Genomic DNA, 18104 nt, shown 5'->3' with positions numbered 1-18104 from the left:
ATGGGGGTGCTTCTCTTACTATGGTACAGGTCCGTTATTTGGATTGAAGAAAACATGGATGCCAAATTGTACGTTGAAATAATGGAGTGAACTATGCTACCACATGCTGAACGGAAAATGCCGTTGAAATGGGTTTATCAACAAGATAACGACCCCAAATATACTAGCAGGTTGGCAAAAAATTTGTTTGCTTTAAATGGAGTTGAGGTTATGGGTTGGCCGGCTCAGTCACCGGACCTTAATTAAATTGAAAATCTTTGGGCAGACGTCAAAGAAGTTGTAGGGAAAAACAATCCGTCAAATACGAAGCAATTATGGAGTGCAGTGAAGTAGGCATGGAAGGCCATTCCTCTTGAGAAATGTAAGCGTTTGGTGGATTCCATGTCTAGGAGATGCGCAGCTGTGTTATCCAACCACGGTCATTCGACGAAATACTAATTGCATAACCTTTTTTTTATATTATTGCAATGAATTAATTGATTTGTTTGTAAAATCCTCAATACTGCTTTATTAATTACAGTTGAAATTTTCATTTATAAACTTTTTTATTTATTTAAACATAACTTTATCTTATTCCTTAAAAAAATTATGTCTTTTTTAAGCTTGAATACGAGCGAATTACATACAATAATAATAAGCTATTATTTCGAACACAGTTGTATAATACAGTCCATACGCACGACATGACCTAGCCAACGCAGGCGCAGTCTCTTAATTTGCTGAACTAAGTCAATGTCGTCGTATATCTCATACAGATCATCGTTCCATCGAATGCGGTATTCTCCGTGGAAAACACGCAAAGGACCATAAATCTTTCGCGGAGCCTTTCTCTCGAAAATTCGTAACATCGGCTCATCAGACGATGTCATCGACCATGTCTCTGCAACATATAGCAGCACGAGAATTATTAGTGATTTATTGAGTGTGGTTTTTGTTCGTCGGGAGATAACCAATTGGCAAGAGTTATCCTGCGTTGGATTTCCAGGCTCACATTGTTGGTGGAATCTATGATGGTTCCCAAATATACGAAACTATCTACAACTTCAAAGTTTTGACTGTCAATAGTGATTCCCCCTGCGGGTAGGGGGGACCCCTCCGGGTTCGAGAGGAAACCGAATATACCCGCGGCAAGGCATACCTGTCGTAAGAGGCGACTAAAAGCCATATACACTATGTCAGGCTTTAGAGACCATGTTTTGATGTCAACATGGTCTAAGTCAGATAAGTGCTATAATATTTTGCTGGAAGTCAAATTTTTAGCTTTATATTTATATCACAAAATATAAGGCATTTGTCACAGCGACAAATGCAACCAGTCATTGAGTTTTTGGGGACTCAACTGATAGTAGCAAAAGCTACAAAGACAGACCAAAGACTTAAACCTAGTACCACGGGGAGCAGTAAGCCCTTGGAGATAACTGCAATCTGCTCATTGGGTCCTTTGTGGAGATTCGTGGTGGCTGTGGTTTAAACCTAAATGCAGGAAGGGCATTTTGTCCAATGTGGAGTCGCACTGCGGCCGGGTGCCGGACTCAAAGTACGTTTAGTTGGGCCTCGAACCCGACCAAGTTGACTAGGGTGTCCCTTTCCACCCGAACCAATTGGAACCTAAAAGATTAAGTGCAAAATGCATTTATGCTTTGGGGCGCTGATCAACACATTGCATTGATCTATGCTTCTAGCAATAGAAAGCACCGTGAAGTTTAGTCTTTATAGACAGGTATTCACGTAAAAACACATTGACATTCTGTCAACAGTGATGTGAGAGACTAGCCGCGAGTGCGACGACTGTTTGTTTGGTGATAGGAGGTATTTGGTATTGCCCTCGTTCACTGCCAGACCCATTTGCTTTGGTTCCTTGTCCATTTTGGAGAAAGCAGAACCAACGGTGCGGGTGTTGAGGCCAATGATATCAATATCGTCGGCATATGCCAGCATCTGTACACTCTTGTAGAAGATGGTACCTTCTCTATTTAGTTCTGCAGCTCGAATTATTTTCTCCAGAAGCAGATTGAAGAAGTCGCACCATAGGGAGTCGCCTTGTCTGAAAATTCGTTTGGTATCGAATGGTTCGAAGAGGTCCTTCCCAATCCTGACGGAGCTTTTAGTGTTGCTCAACGTCAGTTTACACAACCGTATTAGTTTTGCCTGGATACCAAATTCAGATATCGCGGCATAAAAGCAGCTCCTTTTCGTGCTGTTAAAAGCAGCTTTGAAATCGACGAAGAGGTGGTGTGTGTCGATTCTCCTTTTATGGGTCTTTTCCAAGATTTGGAGCATGGTAACTATCTGGTCGGTTGTTGTTTTGCCAGGTCGAAAGCCACACTGATAAGGTCCAATCAGCTTATTGACGGTGGGCTTTAATCTTTCACACAATACGCTCGATGGAACCTTATACGCGATGTTGAGGAGACTTATTTTATGGTAGTTGGCGCAGATTGTGGATTTTCTTAATTTTTGGATTGGGCAGATCACAATTAAATTCCAATCATTGATCATGCTTTCATCCGACCATATTTTACAAAGAAGCTGATGCATGCTCCTTATCAGTTCTTCGCCGCCGTGTTTGAATAGTTCGGCCGGCAATCCATCGGCCTCCGTTGCTTTGTGTTTCTTCAGACGGGTTATTGCTATTCGAACTTCTTCATTGTCGGGCAATGGAACGTCTGCTCCATCGTCATCGAATGGGGAATCGGGTTCGTCTTCTCCTGGCGTTATGCTTTCATCGCCATTCAGCAGGCTGGAGAAGTGTTCCCACTATAATTTAAATTTGCTCTGGACATTGGTTACTAGACCACCTCTGGGGGTTCTACAAGAGTACGCTCCGGTTTTGAAATCGAATGTTAGTCGCTACATGTTTTCGTTGAAATTTCGATCGTTGCGAGGTGGGCAGCATGTTTGTTGTGGTTAGATGTTCATCCGCCGGAGTGAATGACAACACTCGTGAACGTTATAATAATCTAACATACTTATATATTATATAAAATTTTCTTGAAACGGTGTTTGTTTCCAAACTCCTCCGAAACAGCTTCACCGATTTTTAAGAAACTTTCGGTGTTTATTGGGCAGGTCTGAAAATGGTACAGAATCTATTTTTTTATATCCCTATCCGGTTGACTGTCTGTCTATCCGCCCGTCCGTGCAAGCTGTAAATTGAATAAAAATTGAGATGTATTGATGAAACATTTGCAGAAAAGGTATAAAGTACCATAACTAGCGTTAATTTAAGATCTACATATAACTGTAAATTGGCACAAATGATGGCAGTAGCAAGGCACATATTGGACAAAAAATTGTAAAAAAGAGTGAGTGGCCCGTCCTCTAATAAGTTTTTACAACGCTAAACGCATCGAGTAAATATTGTAAAAACTTCCACCAACAGTAGAAAAATGGATGAAATCAGTAGATAACCATGCTTACTCCCCATTTTACTTTTAACAACTACTTAGAACGTAATTAATCAATAACTAAATATGCCAGAGACATAATATTTTACCCGCGAGATGGTACAACCGGCTTTTAATGGATCCGGATACAAAGTTGGACGATGTGCGTGGCACCGGCCCCTTTTAGGGGAAAGCAGCCCTACCGACTCTTAGCCACGCTTCTCCCTATATAACCCAATTTTAAATTTTATCTGATACTTTCCAAGAAGCATTTATTATAACGGGATAAAACTTTGCGGGAATGATGCCAAAAATTGTCCAAATCCAATAAAAACTATTCAAACCCCTAAGTAACGAATACTTGGGCTCAAAGAAAATATTTGGAGAAAATACTTTCCTGAAAGGGTGAAAAGTTGCCCTAGACCCCATATAAATAACAAGCCTTACCTGAAAGTAATTATTACGCCGGCTTTAACCCTTGCAAGTTGCAAGAGTACGAAACGTTCGGTTATACCTAAACTTTACCCTTCATTACTTGTTATACCCTGAACAGGGTATATTAAGTTTGTCACGAAGTTTGTAACACCCAGAAGGAAGGGTCGGAGACCCTATAAAGTATATATATAAGTGATCAGTACGTCGAGCTGAGTCGATTTAACCATGTCCGTCTGTCCGTCTGTCTGTATACATACGAACTAGTCCCTCAGTTTTTAAGATATGGTTTTGAAATTTTACAAACGCCATTTTCTCTTCAAGAAGCTGCTCATTTGTTTGAACTGCCGATATCGGACCACTATAACATATAGCTGCCATACAAACTGGACGATCGGAATCAAGTTCTTGTATGGAAAATTTGCACATTTCACAATGTATTTCCATTAAAGTTGGCACAGGTTATTTTTTAAAGCAAAAATATAATCTTCGAAGAAATTGTTAAAATCGGTTACCTATAGCATATAGCTGCCATACAAACTGAACGATCGGAATCAAGTTCTTGTATGGAAAACTTTCACATTTGATTACTGCTTAAGGTAATACCATAATCTCTGACAAAATTGTTCAGATCGGATTACTATATCATATAGCTTTCATACAAACTGGACACATAGTTACTAAAAGAAATGCACCTGTGAATGGTATATTAGCTTCGGTGCAACCGAAGTTAACGTTTTTTCTTGTTGTTATCAAAAATTATCTACGCTGCCCTATACATAACGCCAACTGCGCACCATAACTCCTAGAAGAAGAGATAGCGGTTATTTAACCACGTAGAACAATTGTTTGATTCTTAATCTGTAGATTTGTTTTCATCGCAAAGATCTGTTTGACCTAATCTATTTGTTTATATTGCGTCACAACTGGTTTTGTTAGTAAAAAATTATTTCAATTACAAAACGTAACTGCCGCTTAAATAATTCACTTATTATGCAACAAATCAGCACACTCACTTACAACAACTCAAGCATTAATATTGCGTAACTCCAGCAAACGGTTAATTGCATTCGCCAACAGTACTTAACGGCTAATATTAATGAACATTAAATGCGTTGAATCGACCCAATTCGTCAAACTTCATGAATTGACAGTACGAACCGGATATCTTCAGCAGGTATTTTATGGGTGCACTCGTACATACAGCACTGAGTGCGGCAGGGCAAGCGCTTCCACCAAGTGGGAAAGTGGAAGTAGCAAAAGCAAAAAATGCGAGTAAGCGTAAATACCGTTAGCACGTGCCAATCGTGAATTGTGTAAAATATCAGAGAACTGATTTCGATTTTTCATGGTTTCGTTGCGCTTTAAGTGTCTCTTTGAATTGAAGAATTGTATTTATGCAAATCACTTCCCAATTTGTCATTTGAATATTTCAAAAGTGTGCAGTCACTGACAAATGGTGGGGTAGGTGAACACAGGCACCTGAAAGAGTGCTTTTCATACTTTTGCTATAGAATTGTTAAATAAAAAATTTTTCTTATTTTTCACGCTCGATTCAGGCAATAGAAAATTTGCGCAATTTTCGACAAAATTGTGGCGGTTTGGAAATGATAACAGCATACAGGGTACGTACCACGGCTAAGTAATATATAGAAGTTCTATAGCTCAACAAATTGACTTAAAGCAGAAACCAATGCCTATTTATTCGGTCCAGAATTTGACTTACTCAAGCTCCATGCCTTACTTTCAAGCAGAAAATACGTAAACGCACCAAAAACAACAACTTTTATAACTGACCTTAAATCTCAAAATCGTAGGATAATTTATTACACTAAAACTTTAGGTGAAAAGTAGTCTCCTACAGAACTCAATCAAACTCTGGTTAATTCAAAACATTCTTAGCCCAGATCTCGATTATGCCAAAAAGATGTTTTACATACATAGTACAGTGCACTTTTATTAAATCCCGCATCTTTCTCTAAGATGATCCGAAACTTTTTTTTACTTTATTTTCACTCTATTTAGAGCTAACCCTATATTCGTTCCTGGAAACAGCCACATTGCAATTTGCATAGATAACAAGACGCCACTTGCTTTCTTTCGAACCAACTGGGTAGCCAATTATTTATGTAAATAAATAGCCGACACTTGCTGCGATCCATGTTAAGCAAGCCGTCAGCAGCAACAACACTCCAGTAGTAATAAGTGCTGGCATTAGCAATCTTGTGGTCCAGCCAGCGCCTTTGCATTTGGTCAGCTTAATTATGTCAAATTATTCCATAAAACTAACTGCAAATTACATGCCTACAAGCTTGCACTTTTTTACATTTTTCCACGCTTTTACTTTCATCTGGAAAATTGCATTTCCATATATAAAATGCAACAAAATATTCAAGTTCAAGTTAGTTGTGCTAGACGTTGCATGGCAGTTGTGAGCTGAATTCATCTCTTGTGAAGTTCCATGTTTTTTATGGAAACAAGTATAAAACTAGATTTATTGAATTTGGGAATTATAATACTGTTACTTATGTGTTAAAAAAGATTGCTTAGTGAATTAAGTGATGCAAAATGATTGGTGGAAAAGTCTATGCTCAAGACAACTTCAAGTAAAATTTTATTTTTTTTACAGATGGGTGAGTTCGTCGGTTTCTTTTTTTAAACGGTTTTATTTAACTCACCCCGGTTGTTTTATTTATTATTTATTCTTGGGTCAAATTTAATTCAAATTTCACCCTCTTCCTGTCAACCGATTAATCTGAAATTTTGTATATACTTTGGATGTTGCTGACAATACAATTATGTTTATTCATTATCATTATAAATCCAAGATGACGGCCGCTACAAAATGGCGGAAAACGTAGGTTTTATCAATCCCATAAATGTGGGTATCAAATGAAAGTGCTCAATCAGTAGAATACAATGTACTATATAAAATTAAAATCCATGATGGCTGCCTCTAGGTCTCAACAAGTAGAATACAATTTACTATGCAAAATTGAAACCTAAGTTGGCCGCCGCTACCAAATGGCTGATAAAAATTTTTTATCAATCCCACCAATAAGGATATCAAATAAAAGGTTTGACAAGAAGAATACAGTGCACTATACAACCTCAATATTTAAGATGGGCGCAGCCCCTAAATGGCTTATAATAATAAGATTTAAATTAGCTTGGATTTATCGTTTGGCCTCAATTTCGTTGTAGTCAGATGTATGCAACAGATGTACCTTCCGTCTGAATTGATTTCGCAAGAGACGGAGTAAATCTTATACACCCGAAAGCCATACAGTTTCCAGCTAAGTACAATTACGGAACGGCTGCAAGAAGAATGTTGCCTTTAATACTATCATGGGCTTCTACAATACATAAAATGCAGGGCAGCACGAAGTCATATACTTAGGTGCGAAACTGTTTGAAGAAGGTGAAGCCTACGTGACTCTTAGTAGAGTAAGATCTTTGCAGGGACTACATATAGAGAAGTTTATGTTAAACATACATTGCAATGTTTAATATAAATGTACTAAAAACCAAAAAATAATAAAAATTATACAGTCGTGGGAATTATAAACATATGCATAGGCTAGACTAAAATAAAACCGTGGAGCACGTCAATTGTCTACAAATTATCGACTTAATGTGCGATAGAAGAAACGTGTAATTCGTCGTTAGGCAGTTGGCCCGCAGACGGTGAGGAAATTACTTACTATTTTCTTGCTCATGGAAATTCCAATAGTTATACACTCAATGTAAATAACAGAGATGTTTCAACTAGTTTATCGTTGGACATTCACCCTGCTGGCTGGCGATGAATCGTTTCACTGCTCGTAGTTTGTCTTTAATCGACAAAACATATGGTAAAAGTACTACTCGCTCACCACTATGAAACCCTAAAACTCGCTTATAATCGAGCTTGCTAGCTTGTTTCCGCATTCTAGAACTGCTTACTAATTATAGTGTAACATTACAAAACAAATATTTTAATCAACGATTGTAGACAATTGACGTGCCCCACGGTTTTATTTTAGTCTAGCCTATGCATATGTGTATAATTCCCACGACTGTATCTATTTTATTATTTTTTGGTTTTTAGTACATTTATATTAAACATTGCAATGTATGTTTAACATAAAACCGTTTAACTTAAAAAGTTTTTTTTTTACCTATTTTTATTTAGAAAATTGTTCGAAATTTTACAGAGGGTAAAACTATTCAATTAGACTTTCGAAAGATCTAAAATCGAAACATTTTTATGATTATGTGAATCTTTTAAAGGAATATTTTAGTCTAGAAATTTGAAAAGAGGAACAACACAAAAAAAACTTTTTCAGTCCTTCTTACGATAGTGCTAAAATATGTGAAATCGAATGATGACACCACCCACTCCTCATAAAGGGATTCTTTCATTCCATGTGATTCTTTCACTTACCAGTATCCAAATCACACACCAACCATTGGATCGGTATAAAACCTTACACGACTAATACCTTTTCTTAGTGTGCCATCTTATGATCTATGATCAAAAACTGTACAAATCGAAGCCCTAGATACCGGGTATGTGGACCCCAGTGCGTTTTTCTGACTTTTGATGGAAAATATCGGTCAATGTGTTTGATACACATATTTTTGTAATTCAGAAAGAATCCTTTCCTGTTAATATTATGTGTGAATATCGTAAAAATGGGTTCAATCGGGTCAATACTTCCCTAAGTAAAAATGTATAAAAGCGGGTCGATACCACCTCCGAATCCCATACATTAAATTAAAATTCTTCAAGCCCCCGAAAGAATGTTCGGCTACTCTCGAACTTAGCTCATTCTAACTTGTTACATTCATATTTCGAAAGTTAAGATACTCAAATTTAGATATTATATAAAATTATAGATATCGAGTTCAATTATTAAAAGAGATCACAGTAGCGATGGACACCTATACGTTAACAATTATTTAAAAGTGAGCCCTGCCTCGCTCCTTAAGTATGTACATTCCAAACAGCTGAAACGAACTCTGTTTAGGACTTCTGTATGAGGTGTGTTCAATTTATCGCGAATTTAGAATTTCAGCGGGTTACGTATATTTCGAATTTCGAATTTTTGTGGCGTTATGTTGGTACTCATGTCTCTCACTTATGCCGACAAGCTCGGCGATTTTGAATGTTCATGCAATTGTTTACAGTTGCTTTGCCGTTTTGCCGTGTTTTGGATCATCTTCGATTTTTACCTATTCAAAAAAATGGGTCAAAGAACCTGTATCAAATTTTGTGTGAAAAACGAAATTACTTTTGAACACACCTCGTATACAATCTGAAAACTAGTAAACTCTGATAAAAACCACGGCGCGGATGCATTCCGAATGTTGACGGTGGCATACGGAGAAGCTACCTTGGACCGAAGCAACGTTCATCGGTGGTACAAAATGTTCTCAGAAGGCCGAGAAGATGTGACAAAAATTGGCTTTTGCACCACGATAACGCCCCTGCTCACACATCGTTGCTTGTGCGCGACTTTTTTGCCAAAAACAACACACTAATGATGCCGCAGCCACCGTATTCCGCAGATCTGACCCCCTGTGACTTTTTCTTGTTCCCTAAACTGAAGAGGCCCATGAAAGGACGACGTTACGCTTCTCTTGACGAGATAAAGACGGCAGCGACGGAGGAGCTGAAAAAGATAAAAAAAATTATTTTTTGAAGTGTTTCGAAGATTGGAAAACCGTTGGCACAAGTGTATAATATCTCATGGGGATTACTTTGAAGGGGAAAAATAGATATTCATGAATAAATAAATAATTTTTGAAAAAACACAAAATTCGCGATACTTTTTGAACACACCTCGTATACAATCTGAAAACTAGTAAAATCTGATAATAACCACGGTCAATTCCCATATAAGTTATGTTGAAAACTTCTGAAAGAGCTATAATAACCAATTTTTCAGTTCTATCAGATTCTTTTACCTTACAGTATACAAATGAATTATCCATGAAGTTGCCAGAATAAAACTTTGCAAAAATAATACCCTAAAGTTATTTAATTTTAAGCCCAAAACTGTCGAAATCTGGCTATAACTTTTCAAGTATCCATACACCAAATTTGATGACCCCAGGTGCATATGGCTGATTTTTGAACGATATGGCATATTTTTCAGACTGTGAGGTATGGTATGGGAATTTGGGGAGGATATCACAGCATTCCGTTGCGCCAAAAATGGGTAAAATCTTCAATACTTCCCTTAGCCCCCATATACCTAATATAAATATTTTCGACTTTCGGATATTATATGTTTAAATGTTATATGACATTATACTGCGTAACTATATTGGTCAATATGTAAGGAAGTAACTATTACTAATAAAGGTGTATTTTTTTATCTAAGGAGAAAAGAATTTTCGGAATGTTCAAATCGTCTATTAGAAACTGTCTAACAACAATCGTCAAAAGCATTAAATTGTAGAATAAGGATGTTTCATTTAGAAAATTTGATCAATTTTCTTGTATAGCTTTTACCTAATATATGTACATATATTGTGCTTCATCCTTCCATTACTCTCTTTTGCTTTAAAATTGATAAATAAATTATTCAAGTTCGCAATTCTTGCCTCATCATACAATTTTTGCACCACAAGCAAAATATACATATTTATTGCCACCGCAAAAGAATTTGTGCGGTTTACCTGTAATTCGTTGAACAAGATCAACATCAACGTGAGACAAAATGTATTCGTGTTTAATTTTCAAATGACCGAAGAGCCAATGAACCGTGCTGAAGTAGAGTTTTCAGTTTATATTAGCAAAGCAAAACCAAAACCTAGTTATTAGGGTCAGACGTGGAACTAAAAAGAACATAAACATTAAGCCATCAAAATGAGATCAACAAAAGCAACGAAGTGGAGCAGTAAAGAGGAAATAATAAAAAGGTGTGTTCACATAGTTTCTAATTTCTTCGCCCTCCCATTATTTGAATGTATTGTACTTTTATTATTGAACTTCTATTTTGAATGAGATTACAACATTTTTTTTTTATTTTTTTTGCTAACTGGAAAAATATATTTTACGTCCGATATATTTAGTTTAAAAGTCAAATTCAAGGAGTGAAATGCTATTTGAATCTAAGAAAAAGTATCGGTTAATAACTGGTTGTAATTCATATTAGACAATTCTTAAAAGAACACAACACATAAGGAACATTATTTATACTTGAAGAAGACTTTTCATCAAAATCTTTCTGGTAATATTCGTGCTGAGCGAATTTGGTTGTTATTGCTTTAGTGGTTTAGGAGATATATACATACATTAAACTTGTTAGAAGGCGGACACACGCCCACTTTTTGAAACAATAGATAACCCTATATCTATCTCGATAATTTTTAGGTGATACGCACAATCGTTAGGTGAACAAAACTTTGTATAATACTGTGTATCAACTGGTTGCAAGAGTATAAAAAGATGTAAGTGCGCTAAATCTCTAAAATATCCCACATTAAAATATCTCCTTGCCCACGCTCGAGTCCGATTCTTGGAACGTATGAGTCCTCCAGAATGTCAATTTAATGTCACTCATTATACTAATGGGTGTATAGCTCCAGAACGGTTATTTTTACTAGCCGTGAGCCCGTTATTTTCAGGCATCTACGCACTGTCTCATCACTGACAATAATTTCGTGAACCTCTCTAACTATTTTATTAGTTTTTACAGTTTTTATTGCTTTTTACTCCTGCAGCAATTAAGACTCTGCTAATCCGTGCACCAGTTTGGAATAACTTCTGCATCCGCGATCCAGTCTTTCATGACGCTTATGTTGACATATCCCAGAAAAATATACCTCAGTTAGATACACAAAGGTTTCTATATTAAAGTATGTTTTCCTTTAAAACAGAATTTACTGCTTTTCCCATCATAAAGTAAATAAAAAAGTTTTTAAACTGCTATACTGTATGTTTAATAGTATAATTATTTACCTTTCTAGTATTAGAAATAAACTTCAAACTTTCTTTCGCAAAAAATCTCACAGCGAACTAGACTAGAAATAGTAAAACCGTACTTTAAAAAAAGAGTTACAAGCTGGCAATTGATAAAGCCTAACTTATTTACAATAGAAAACATTGCCGCATTGATACCAAATTGATGAAATAACAAGCGAACTCAAATAATTTCAATAATTTAGAAAATAAAAGAATCATGTCGCCTGACGTGACACGTTTGAGATTATTTTATATTAAGATTTTCATTAATAAAAACCTTTAAGGGTGGCAGGGGTTTTAGTTTTAACTCGATCTTAAGAAAAAAATATATCATTACGAGGGCTTCTGGTAAAGATATTATAATAAATATGGATGAACATTTTTTAATTGTCTTATTAAATTCTACAACACCTCTACAATATTGCCCTAAATTTACGGGTAATAGTTCAAGAGATACAGCCTTGAGAACTTGTGCAATTGTGTCGCACTTTTATTGTGACTCAAATCATTGAACGCGTTTTTCTTAAAACTGTGTTTTTGAAGCTGGATGGCAAGATTTCTCGAGGACTACTTAACCGATCTCCATGAAAATGTACAGGCCTTTGAGATACAATTCTTAAAGTCTTGCCTGAAGGATTTTTTTCGATTACAACTATTTACAAAAAAAAAAATGTCGCGAGCTTTTCACTGAAATTTTGATTTTTTATGTAAAAATGTCTGCCAAAAATCCAATTTTCAGTATTTTTTCCTTTGTCCAAGTTCTAAGTTAAGGTTTTAACTTAAACACTTATTTTTCTCTTTAGCCTGTAAGGGGTTATACGCCCCTACGCGGGCGCATCTTTTTGCCGTCACCGAAAATGGTGTCGCAATGGATGAGTTTAAAATATTTTTTTTTTTTTAATTTCAGAATTTGTTTGTTAATAGTGTATGCTTGTAAAAAACTGTACTCAAATATTTCATTTTTTAAATGAGAAAAAAATTTTAGGAAAAAGCTGTTTTTGACCCGGGAAACCCGTGTGACCCCTTAATGTTGTATGTATAATTTTGGTTTCATTTCGAACTTTGACTTAACCCCAAAAGCTCAGAGGGATGAAATAGATCTGAGAGATAATTTTCGAAACTAGAGGAAGTAGGATTCCCAGGTTATCAAACTTATTATGATTTTGATAGCATGAAAATTGAAAAATCTGAAAAATAAAATGTTTATCTTTAAGGCAGCAATATTCGGTTAAAATTGATAAAAGCCCAACTTCAAAATGATCCGAGAAATGATCATTATATTATCATTTTGATAAGATTCTTTCGAAATTCGTTAACTTTTGTAATTAATATTAGGACTTTGATTTATTTATTATTTGGTTAGTAATGTTTACTATGGACAGCAGAAATGCAACGTGGCCTTTTCTGGTCTCCCGATATCTTTCAATAACAAAACATATAATGAAATAAAAGAACATAGAGATCTTTAAAGTATTGAACACAACTGTTGTTATATCAAAATTCAATGTCATTGAATCTACATATTTTGGTTAAATTTTTCCTTCATTGTGAATTCCCCAAATGAAATATGCCCTGTCAAAATAAAACACCTAGCTTTTGAAGTGTGTCTAATCTTCATTAGTATCTAATCAATGGGGCCGGAGTGACCCATATATCTATATGTTTGAAAGAAATTGTAGCAATGATTGCGTGAGCGCGGCAAAGCACACTAAATGAGTAAAACAGTGACAATTGATCGCTTGATAATATCTAGACTCTAAAACGGGTTGTTTATTATTTCTTCTTTTTTACCCCCATTTTGCTTATCGTCTAATTTTTTTGTGTGCAGTGATGCATTGCGTACGGATGATTGTTGGTTACATTTAGTTCGAAACCGTGCGCTCGAAGCTTAGGGCCTTTCTCTTTGACAAGCCAGAGTGTTGATTTTATTACTTAAGAAATTTCGAGTAAAAAGTGAATTTCCTTTCTTTAAACTCTAATTTTCTGCTTTTCTATTTTTGTTTTGATTCGCGTCGTAACACACAGACTTTGATGACCAACTGGTTGTATCAGCAAATGAATAGAAATCAACACTGTCCCACGAACAACACACAATGTAATTATAAGTATAATAAAAATAAAAGAATCTTCAAGACATGCGGTTGCAAGTTGATAAAATATCGAACACTCTGCCAGTTAAAGTTATTTGTGAGTCAACTATGAACGAATGATGAACTGCGTCGGCGGGCGGTTGCCAAAAAAACAGTGACGGTTAGTGAAACCTCCATGATATAGAAATAATTAAGAAGCGAATTAAAATCTCAAGAGTTAATATACGCGAATCTCTAAAAATCAGTGAAAGATGCTGCTGCTTGTACTAATCTTGTTTGCACCACTTTTCACGCTGCAAACCGAATTGCTTTTAAACTACGACGGCTTTAATCCAATCGGCGCCGTGTCATCTGCATCAGCAGCTTACACCTCTGCCTCCTCCTCTTCATCAACAGCAACAACCGTAACGTACGCCCAGCAGCAAGTACAATGGCCTCCCACTGCTGTGCGCAGCAATTGGTATATCCTGGATGCAGCAGCCAACGCTGCGGTTGCCGCGGCTGCTACTACTCAAGTAGACGCTGCACGCGCTAATAAATTGCACAAGCGACACAAAGCATTGCCACGAGATAAACAACCACACAGCGCAGCACGCCACAACCTTGATACACCCCAAGCGGCGCAGCAAAAGGAGCAGCAAAAAAATCCGGCAAATTATTACACTTACAACAGCAGCAACAACGGAAATTACCGTTCGACGGCACCGGATATGCGCTTTGTTGCGCCATATGTATTAGCGTTAAATAATCGGCGACGCCTCTCGATGACATCGGGAGAAAGGAGTAGGTGGCGAGAGCACAGCGACAACACCACTGACAGAATTGTCAATAACTTCAATAAACGAGGGTATGTCAACACTTATAACAACAACTATAGCAACAAAAGTGTGATTCAACACAACAAGTACGGTGACAATGAGCAAACAGCAACAACTAAAGTAAACATTGCCGACAGCATTGTTACGCAACCACAGCATCAGGCAATGCTTGCTTGGCAGGATATTAAAATCAAAAGCGATGGTGGGGTCGACGAGGGGCGTAAGGACGTCGTTCCTGATATTGACGAAAGCATGGAGGTTGGAAGTGTGGAAAATGATATAAATAGTCTAGAGGAAGCGCATTTCAATGAAGTTCTTGTGCCATTGGGAAACGCCTTGGACAAGGTGCAACACTTTTGTGAGGTTTTCCGGCGTATCATCAACGATGGTGCAGCAGGTAAGGGAAATTATCAGTACTTATTCACTGCACAAAGCTCGAATTTGTGCGAAAAATGATGTTTACATTGAATGTTTTATGATCAGACACTGCCTATTGCACCTTCTTTAGAATGTATGTCAGAACTTCTTATTAGACACATATCGAGGATGTTAAAGTCACCCACTTGACAAATGGTTCAAATTAGCAACACAATTCAAATTAATAACAGTTAAAATCTAAGGGTCTATTGTGAATATACATTTTAGAGATACTAAGTATATGTACTCGTATTAATCATATTAGTGCTGTAAGCAATACCAATATTATGCCGTATAATAAATAACATAATTTCAATTTAAATATTGTCGCTTAATTATAGCGATGTATCTTTTATTGAGATATAAATATATATAAATCGATATAATCTCAGCCAAATAACAAAATTTAAGTGGGACGTAGAGGCCAAAAAGCACTTATTCGCGTTTTACATTACTATTAGCCCAGTTTTACAATTTGTTCTAAGTTGTACCGAAGACTGAATTAGTTTGTCCAGAAAGATAAAAAGTTATGAGTAAAACACGTCTTCTCATTTTCATTGACATAACTCACATGTTGGCACTCGGAAGTCGCAAATCTTTATATTAGGTATATAGGGGCTCAGGGAGGTATTGACATGGTTCAACCAATTTTTAATACACAGAAATATTATTATCAGTAAAAGATTCTCCCTGAATTTTAATTGTATATCCTATACGTTGACCGATATTTTCGGTCAATTGTCAACTATAAATACTGGGGTAAACATATTTGGTACCTATGTACCTCGTACAAAGTTTCATCTCGTTATATTAATTTCTTTTTGACTTGTAGACTAGAAAGGAATGAGTCAGATGGAATTTAAAATTGTGTTTTGTGAGAAGCAAGCGTGTTGTACAAAAAAAATATGGGTTTTCATCTAAATGTGGGCGGTGCCACCATAAAGAGTATGATTTGTCTTACACTTTTGGTTTAATAATATGTTCGTAAGGCAAATCTTTCTGAACATATGAACTATCTCACAATCATACTCAAACTGAAAGTATTTTCTTGAGATCCGGCAGATTAAATTCAAGTTCCAATCACATAATTTACAATGGTTAGCAAAACTAACTCGTCCTCTAAACTAATAACGTCTACTATGCATATTTCATGAATATATTTTCTCCTTGCTCTACGCCATGAAAATGTATTACTAATTTAAAACTTTTTCGCATATTTCTACTTTCTTTGCAGACTTTGTAAGCGGCGACCTCGATACATCGGGGAGCAGCGAGGACGGCTTCACGAACTCAGCATCCGCCACGTTAGCGCAGTCAGCAACTGTAGACACAGTCATTCCTGTTGGTGACAACACACAGTTGGCGCTTGAAGTTCAAGGTCAGCGAAGCCCACCCAACGGCACACATTCAAACACGCAACAGTCCCAGTCGATTGCAGAGGCGACATTGATGTGGCCAACAGTGACGGCACGGTCAACTGCGGTTACAGCATCAGCCCAGGCAACAACAACTGGAAACGCACTAAACTCAGCTAAATCATTAACATCTACTGCCTTGGTTATTGGTCGAGGCAAAAAGTTGAAAAAGAAATTGAAAAAACTGATGCTTCCATTGTTGTTGGCATACAAGCTGAAGTTCATAGCATTAGTGCCACTGCTAATTGGTGGCCTAACGCTGCTGGTCGGCAGCACCGGCCTGGCTGGCTTCTTTTTTGCGCTTTTCTTGACGGTGATGACCCTGAAGGGCGGCGGTAGTGTGAACAAATCGATTGTAATTAAGAAAGTTTTGTAAACGTCGGCCGAGCCGCTTAAGCAATTTGCGGCCACCTAAATGGAGCAGGGACGCGGTACACTTATAAGCTAATCTTTTTTTATCGGTCAACACGAGTTAAGTTAGTCATGAATTGACGTTGCTCTTTGCACCTTGCAAGTGACACAGAAGAGGGCGCTTGAAATTGCACAATCGCTCAACTTCTAGTTGGGCGGTCTTGTGGTTGATAAAAGCAAAGCCATTTTTATGTTAATGTTATAAAGCAATAGACTAATAGTTACAAACCATTTTTTTATAAACTCTACGCATTATATACATTACATTTTCCCCAACTGTCGCTCGTGTTACTATTTATGCATGCAGTTGTTACAGTGAGCGACACGCGAAACCGGATAATATTTCTTAACGACGCTAATTTGAGTCAATTATTTCACAGAAACGCCGGCAAACGCATGAAATAATGCCTGAATACGAGTATATATAACCAGCTCGGAACATTATGGAAGGGCGTATATGAAACCATATTAAGCTAAAAGGTTTTGAACACCTGAAAGGTCATAAATAACGGCTCCGCTCTTGGATTCAGCACATTTCATTTATTTTCCCAAAGTTGTGCCTATTTCTAAATCATTTAATATATTTTTTTTAATTATGTGAGTAAATTTTTATATTAAAAATGTATTGATAACCATAATTTTAGTATTTGTAGTAATAAATCGACATTAAATGACTGAAATATTCTTAAAAATCGTCTGTTGGAATCGTTAGTAATTTATATTTCTATGCAAATTGGATCAACCCTAGTATTTTATCTGTGCGGCAATAAATTCGAAAAGAGATTAAATAATAGTTATTTGAAGATACACATCCTTGTATCACTAGCCTTTGATAATCTAAGATAATATGTGGCACGTCAACGTTGTTGGTCTGAAGAGAGATCCCGTTGGTCGCTCCACTCCAACCTTGCCTTAGAGTACTAGCCTTATTTTGCATATTGTCGAAGCTCAATGAAATTTCATTCAAGTGTTTTGAACAATATTTCTGCTATGTCGATTGTAGTGGAAAACAGCGAATTTCGAAAATTGATCCTCGTGAACATCTTCTTCTTCTTAATTGGCGTAGACACCGCTTACGCGGTTATAGCCGAGTTAACAACAGCGCGCCAGTCGTTTCTTCTTTTCGCTACGTGGCGCCAATTGGATATTCCAAGCGTAGCCAGGTCCTTCTCCACTTG

At 36.8% G+C, this 18104-nt stretch overlaps 1 protein-coding gene across 1 annotated transcript; it reads left to right on the top strand.

The window, feature by feature from the left end:
- Nucleotides 1-13977: 13977 nt before the first annotated feature.
- On the top strand, nt 13978-17541 carry LOC108973987. The gene is made up of 2 exons (XM_018941560.1): nt 13978-15080; nt 16335-17541. Exons 1-2 carry the CDS (start codon nt 14117-14119, stop codon nt 16889-16891), a joined length of 1521 nt encoding a protein of 506 aa, XP_018797105.1. The 5' UTR covers nt 13978-14116; the 3' UTR covers nt 16892-17541.
- Nucleotides 17542-18104: the final 563 nt, after the last annotated feature.

This window comes from Bactrocera latifrons, unplaced genomic scaffold, assembly GCF_001853355.1.
Source record: "Bactrocera latifrons isolate USDA-ARS-PBARC rearing strain unplaced genomic scaffold, ASM185335v1 scaffold_515, whole genome shotgun sequence".
NCBI lineage: Eukaryota > Metazoa > Arthropoda > Insecta > Diptera > Tephritidae > Bactrocera > Bactrocera latifrons.
This window is presented reverse-complemented; position numbering and strand designations above follow the sequence as displayed.